Below are 6,875 nucleotides of genomic sequence, written 5' to 3'. Positions count from 1 at the left end.
GGGGGCGTGGGGCAGGGGCTGGGATTGAGGGCGTGGGGCAGGCCCCAACAGCCCCGCAGAGCGGACTTGGGTCGCGGGAAGGCCCGTGCCTGCGGGCGAACTCAGCCTTCCCGGGGTCGCCTCCGGAGCCGGTGCCGCCCCTGCCTGCAGGTACGTATTCATCGTGCAGAAAAGCTACCAGGAAAGCGAGACGGGCCCGGAGAGCTCCATCATCACCAAGGTCAAGGGGATCACCACGTCCGAGCACAAAGTGTGGGACGTGGAGGAGTATGTGAAGCCCCCGGAGGTGCGGGCCGCCCCCTGCCCCCGCCCCGCCGTGCACCCCACCCTAGTGGGCCGAGGGGGCAGCAGCTGCCGCCTGGCCGACCTCCCCCTCTTTCTGTGCCCAGGGGGGCAGCGTGTTCAGCATCATCACCAGGGTCGAGGCCACCCACTCCCAGACCCAGGGAACCTGCCCCGAGGTGAGGGGATCCCGCGGCGCTGGGGGACCCTGCCTCAGCTAGGTGGGCCAGCTGTCCCTTGCGGGGTCCCTGACTGGGCCGCCTCCACCCTAGAGCATAAGGGTCCACAATGCCACCTGCCTCTCCGACGCCGACTGTGTGACTGGGGAGCTGGACGTGCTGGGAAACGGTCAGTGTGCACCAGCCGGGGCTGGGCGGGTGGGGCAGGGCTGCATCCTCACTAATGCCTCAGTGACCTCTGCCCCACAGGCCTGCGGACCGGGCGCTGCGTGCCCTATTACCAGGGGCCCTCCAAGACCTGCGAGGTGTTCGGCTGGTGCCCGGTGGAAGATGGGGCCTCCGTCAGGTGCACCCGCGCCCTGGCCTGGGGCCCTGAGCCTCCACTCTGATCCTTTTTCTCTGACCAGAGGCCAAACGGGCGGGGCAGGAGTGACAGGAGCTGGGGAGGGGTGGATGACAGGAGGGGGCTTTGCGGGAGGAGGGACTAACAACCCGTCTGTGCCTCCTCAGCCAATTTCTGGGTACGATGGCCCCAAATTTCACCATCCTCATCAAGAACAGCATCCACTACCCCAAATTCCACTTCTCCAAGTAAGAGCCGCGGGGTGTGGTGACGGCCCAGCATGGGGGCTGCCTCCTGGGAATGGGGTATTTGGGGTGCAGGCCTCGCCTCCTGCCGCCTCCTCAGGGGCAACATCGCGGACCGCACAGACGGGTACCTGAAGCGCTGCACGTTCCACGAGGCCTCCGACCTCTACTGCCCCATCTTCAAGCTGGGCTTTATCGTGGAAAAGGCTGGGGAGAGCTTCGCGGAGCTCGCATACAAGGCAGGGCAAGCGCAGGCGGGGTGGGGCCAGGGTGGGCTCCCACCTGCACAGGGAGGGCCTGGGGTACAGGGGACCAGTCCCTTCTCCCTCCTGACCAGCTGGCCCAGCTCAGGCAGAGGAAAGAAATGTGATCAGCATAACCTGTCCTGTGTGGCGCTTGCTGAATTATTGACACTGGCCACAGGGCTGGCTGCTGGCACCCCTTGTGCCTCAGACACTGGACACCCACCATTACCCCTGAGCTGCCCCTGGGCCCCTCAGTGCACACCTCACACGCAGCCTGGGACTGACCCTGGCTCTTGAGGGGCCTCTTGTGTGCCCTCCTGACCCCCTTCCCTGGCTCCTTCTTGGCAGGGTGGTGTCATCGGGGTCATTATCAACTGGGACTGTGACCTGGACCTGCCCGCGTCGGAGTGTAACCCCAAGTACTCCTTCCGGAGGCTTGACCCCAAGCACGTGCCTGCCTCGTCAGGCTACAACTTCAGGTACTGTACTTGGGACACTGCTGTCCACCCTGGCATAGCCGCAGTGGGGTCCCAAGAGGCCCAGTGCCCATGGGGCAGCCCTGAAGCACAGAGGACAAATGGGCACTGGCTTCCAGGCCTTCCCATTCCAGGTTTGCCAAGTACTACAAGATCAATGGTACCACCACCCGCACACTCATCAAGGCCTACGGGATCCGCATTGACGTCATCGTGCATGGACAGGTGACTGCACCTGCTGGGGGTGGGTGGCCAGCCCTGCTAGCCTGTGTCATCTTAGCTCCTCAGGCCCCACCCCTCCCTCCAGCTCCATCAGGCATCAGACATTCTGACCACAACCCTCATTCTCCCCAGGCCGGGAAATTCAGCCTGATTCCCACCATTATTAATCTGGCCACAGCTCTAACTTCCGTCGGGGTGGTAAGAACCCTCTCTGGGGTCTCAGCGGGTGCGGGGCGTCCACCGGGCCCTGACACACCGGTCTCTGCTGGCCCCAGGGCTCCTTCCTGTGCGACTGGATCTTGCTGACATTCATGAACAAAAACAAGGTCTACAGCCACAAGAAATTTGACAAGGTGTGTACGCCGAGCCGCCCCTCAGGTAGTTGGCCTGTGACCCTTGCCCGTGTTTTGGGCCAAGCCCCACCCCAACCCGGCCACTGCTCCGAGGACCAGCACCCCAGCCCTCCATCAGGCCACCGCTCCCAGGACCAGCACCCCAGCCCTCCATCAGGTCACTGCTCCGAGGACCAGCACCCCAGCCCTCCATCAGGCTACTGCTCCGAGGACCAGCACCCCAGCCCTCCATCAGGCCACTGCTCCGAGGACCAGCACCCCAGCCCTCCATCAGGCTACTGCTCCGAGGACCAGCACCCCAGCCCTCCATCAGGCCAGGAGGGCCAACAAGGGGCAGAGTGTGGCCCAGCCTTCCCGCCCCTGCGGCCTTGCCCCATCTCTGCCCCATCTGAGCAGATCACTCCTGCCTCCGAGCCTGCCCCACAAGCCTCCACGCCCACAGACCCCAAAGGTTTGGCCCAACTCTGAGCTCCTTCCTGTCACACTGGACTGCAGACCTGGCCTGGTGGGGCCAGAGACAGTCCCTGGCTAGGGACCCTGCACAGTAGACATGGGCACCTCAGTAGCAGGGCATCTCCACAAAAACTGGGCACCGCAGGGTCCCTGTGCAAGGGCTGGGGGCGCACTCTGGCCCCAGGCTTGTGCTCCACCTGGCATACCAGCCCCTGACACCTCCTCCCCAGCTGGCCCCTACAAGGCTGCTCAATTCCCATCACCTCACAGCCACCTGGAACCCAAGCCAGCGAAGCTCTGAGGGGCTCTGCTCCTGGTCTTGGGCCCTGGGAACCCTCACCCCACCCCACCCCACCCCACGGGTGTAACCTCGAATCTGCCCAGACTCTTCCAAGTCACAACATGCTCAGTCCAATAAACCTGTGAGCAGAACCTTCTGGCCTCATTCCTTGCGGAGAAGCATCGCGAGCCTATGAGTATGGGAGGCCAGGCCCTGCTGGCCTGGAGCTGGGCTGCACAGTGACCTTTATTATGAGTCATCTCCCCTCTAAGCAGCCTGGGAGTGTGCAGGGCACATGTCTGCCCGCCCCATGACCCTCAGTCCCCACAGCCAGCCGGGCCACGGTCAGGTCTGCCCAGGCTGGGAGTGCATGGGGACCCAGGCCCCTTCGCCACCTTCACCCAGCAGGCCACCTCCTCAGTGCACTTACTTCTGATAGGGCCACCCCAGACTCCAAACCAAAGCTGGCTCATCTCAAAATGTGGGAGGACAGCATGACTCATGAAGAGAGAAATGGAAGGGAGGCAGGGACAGCTGCACACAAGGACAACGAAAGCTCAGACTACAGCAGTGCTCAGGCCAGCGTTCATTCCTACTCCATGGGTGGGGGCAGGAATGCCAATGGGCAGGCAGGCCAGGCTGGGGTGGACGGACACCAGCCTGGGAGCGGCACTAACTGGATCAGGGCCTGTGGGTAATCTGGTTACTGCATCCTTAGATGCTGCAGTGGATAGACTGGTGCCCACCAGGTGGGGGGAGGAGCCCAGAACTGAGCATGGTGAAGTCGCCTGTGCCAGTGGCAGATGTACATCCTGCCTCTGAAGGGAAACCCAGTCTCAGGAGTGCAACACCACTCCCAAAGGTCAAAGGGCAGAGAAGGGCGGGGAAGATGGCCCTGGTCTGACCTTAAAGCCTGAGTTTGGAGTTCTCACCCCAGCGCTGTGTTCAGGTGGCGAGAATACGTCTTCTCACGGGCCCCATTTCCCTTGACTGTGGCCTCTCAGCCTGGGGCACCGGCCTCAGGTCACCCCACAGCCTGCACATGCTGTGGCTCAAAAATACCCAGCTCATTTTTGGAGAAACTGGCTCTTCTGGTTGAGCCGCTGCTTGGGAACCAGGGCCAGAGCTTCCCATTTCTGACCCCTCCACCACTGCTCAAATGCCCCCAGCCCCCAGCTGCCTCAGAGTAAACCCAGGTTGGCCGGCACCCATGGCTGCGCCAGGCGACCCCTGGTCTTGCTAGGTGGTCTTCCTGAGGGACGACTGGCTGTCCCCTGGCCCCATCACTCCTCACTCCCCTGAGGGTTCTCCAGATTTGCTTCCAGGAATGAAGCCCAGTCAGCCAGCCTCCCTCCTCCCCTGCTTGCCCTAATTTGATTTGATCTCCACTCTGGAGGCCTCAGCACTCCTCCATCTGAGCAGGCATCAGGTTTCTCCAGGCAGGCGGCCCGAGCAGCATCCAAGGGCCAAACACATGCCCAGTGGTACCCAGTCCCCTCATCTGAGGCGCCCTGCACAAACACACAGTGACAACCTAGAGAAATTTCAGTATGAAATGCAAATAGAAACAAAGTGTAGCAGCGATGGCCTCGGACAGTACATGGCAGGGACAAAGGAAGGCTGGCTCTGGGCCAAAGATGCGAGCCTCCTGGGGAGCCTGTGGGGCCCCTCCCTCCCGCGAGGCTCTCGCCTGGGGTGTCTGAATTCCGGATTTACATTTCATACTTGTTTGGTGCCCTGTGAAACTGGCCTTTCTTCTTTCTGCTTCCAGCTGGTCCTGTGTGGAGGTGAAGGACAAAGGCTGTGGTGAGCCCGAAGTGGGGTGCACAGAGGTCTTGTTTTCCTGAGGCCGATAGGGGGGTCCCTCTAGACCTTGCTCCAAATGAGCAGGGCTCAACAAGTCAAAATCCAGATTCTCACAGGTTAGGGTCCGGATTCCCAGGGAAACCAGCCCACAAACTGCTCCTGTGAGGCTGTGGGGCCAGCCCATTTCTCCATGCAAAACAGGTGAGACTCCAGCCCCACCAGGGCCTTGGGAACCCATCTCCTCCCAATCTCAGGGAGCCAGAGGCCCCCAGGGGCTTTTCCTCCCTCTGGGAGGCAGGACAAAGAACTGGGGGCACCTAGAGGACTCTCCCACCCCACCAGGTGTGATGCAGGAAGCAACAGAAGCCTGGAAAAGCATTCACTGTGTAAGAAACAGCGCCCAGGGCACCCGCAGCCTGGCTCATGGCCTGCTTCTGCAGGTATTCCGGCGAGGCCAGGGCCACATCCTGCTCCCACTCCTTCCTGTGACGTCTGAGCTCCCTGAAAATGGTTTTCTATGGTTTCCTCCCCGTTCCCTGGCCTGGGGTCACAAGTTTGGACAGTCAGGGTGGTTAGTGGTCTGGTCACTGAAAGCATGGGGATGTGGCCTTGGCATCAGGAGGCCTGGCACGGACGCAGAGGCACCCAGGGCCTGGGGCTGGCTAACGGCCCCGCTGTGGGTTCTTCTGCAGCAGCCACTCCAGGGTTTCCAGGAGGTACGACATGCCGTAGTGCTGGGCAATGTTCCGGAAGATTCCGACCTGTTCCATGAAGACCTGCAGGAATAAACAGGCACAGTGAGACCCCAGTCCACTCAGAGAGGAGGCCAAGGAGGCCAGGCTGAGCCGAGGCAGATGAAGGAAAGCCCACCTGGGTGTGGATGGTGAGGGCGAAGTCCCCCGCGCAGCTGCAGTACACAGGCATGCTGGTCTCCTTCACCCCGCGGCACTTCAGGCAGATCTGAAAGGGAGCAACCCCGATGGGCGCTGGCCCTCCCGCCCGGGCCAGACCTGCCTGCTGCTTCTTCACAGGCTCACGAGACACATTCGTGGGCCCATCATTAAGCCTTGAGCCCGTGCTGTGCGCAGCCAGCCCCTCAGTTATGAGTAAAATGCACGACCTCATCCCTCCCTGCCAGCGCCTTCCCTACACCCACCCTCGCTGTGGGTGTCCCATCACAGACGCCCAGTCCTGAGGCCCCCTCCAGGCCCTGCTCACTCCCTCCATCCTGCAGGCCTGGACACCGTGTGCCACCACACGGCAGCTTGGTGCGTCCCCCAGCCTCTGCTCAGATGCCCCTCAGCAAGGCCTTCCTGTGGCCGAGCTGCGCAACTCCCTCTTCCTCCTTTCCTTCTCTTCACACTTGGGAGCGTCTGTCTCCTTCCGCTAGAACAAAGCACCCACAAGGCCAGCTCTTGACCCAAGGCAGGTGCTCAACCAGTGTAGACAGAATAGTCCATCGGGCTCAGGCATGGACTGGTCTGCAGGGCAGGCCCTTTGGAGGACACCAGGGCATGCCTCAGGACCTGCACACACCCCGGCTCCTGGGAGTGCACAGAAACCCCCCTGCGGACTCCAGGGCACAGGGGTGGGCGGCAGGCACTGCTCACCAGGTCCTGCAGGGTGAAGGCCATCAGCTTCTTCTGCAGCACTTCCACCAGCATCATCTCGATGGCAGAGGAGTCGTAGGGCGCCTGACAATTGCAGCAGAGCCACTGAGGCAGGACCGCCCCATCCTAGGCAAAGCAAGAGTGCAAGAGGTCACCGGCGCAGCCTCCAGACCACAGTGCCGTGGGCAGGATCTCAGGAGAGGAAGGGGCTGTGAGAAGCGCCTGCCGAGGGGCGAGTCTCCTGAGTGCAGCTGTGCGCGCTCCGGCCTCCCACCTGCACTTGAGCCCTTCCTAGGACAACATTCCGAACGTGGTATGGGGAGGCCTGGGAAGGGGCCTGTTGCCAATCCGTGTGAGTCAGAGCGGCAGCAGGCGTGACCT

General features: G+C 62.1%; 2 protein-coding genes across 2 annotated transcripts in view; one reads left to right on the top strand and one right to left on the bottom strand.

The window, feature by feature from the left end:
* Window positions 1-3,220, top strand: part of P2RX2 (purinergic receptor P2X, ligand gated ion channel, 2) — a 12,327-nt gene extending 9,107 nt beyond the window's left edge. The window contains exons 2-12 of the mRNA XM_011961349.1: window positions 151-286; window positions 390-461; window positions 555-630; window positions 711-807; window positions 972-1,052; window positions 1,150-1,288; window positions 1,643-1,773; window positions 1,905-1,995; window positions 2,125-2,190; window positions 2,268-2,345; window positions 2,742-3,220. Of these exons, the coding sequence (XP_011816739.1) occupies window positions 151-286; window positions 390-461; window positions 555-630; window positions 711-807; window positions 972-1,052; window positions 1,150-1,288; window positions 1,643-1,773; window positions 1,905-1,995; window positions 2,125-2,190; window positions 2,268-2,345; window positions 2,742-2,813 (1,039 nt within the window). The 3' untranslated portion in view covers window positions 2,814-3,220. The remainder of the gene's footprint in view (window positions 1-150; window positions 287-389; window positions 462-554; window positions 631-710; window positions 808-971; window positions 1,053-1,149; window positions 1,289-1,642; window positions 1,774-1,904; window positions 1,996-2,124; window positions 2,191-2,267; window positions 2,346-2,741) is intronic.
* Window positions 3,221-4,613: 1,393 nt separating this feature from the next.
* POLE (polymerase (DNA directed), epsilon, catalytic subunit) overlaps window positions 4,614-6,875 on the bottom strand; it is a 57,257-nt gene continuing 54,995 nt past the window's right edge. The window contains exons 46-48 of the mRNA XM_011961335.1: window positions 6,495-6,620; window positions 5,755-5,844; window positions 4,614-5,660 (exon numbers count right to left, since the gene is read on the bottom strand). Coding sequence (XP_011816725.1) covers window positions 5,547-5,660; window positions 5,755-5,844; window positions 6,495-6,620 — 330 coding nt within the window. The 3' untranslated portion in view covers window positions 4,614-5,546. The remainder of the gene's footprint in view (window positions 5,661-5,754; window positions 5,845-6,494; window positions 6,621-6,875) is intronic.

This window comes from Colobus angolensis, unplaced genomic scaffold (assembly GCF_000951035.1).
Source record: "Colobus angolensis palliatus isolate OR3802 unplaced genomic scaffold, Cang.pa_1.0 Scaffold115, whole genome shotgun sequence".
Taxonomy (NCBI): domain Eukaryota; kingdom Metazoa; phylum Chordata; class Mammalia; order Primates; family Cercopithecidae; genus Colobus; species Colobus angolensis.
Note: the sequence above shows the minus strand (reverse complement) of the source record. Positions and strands in the feature narration are given on the sequence as shown.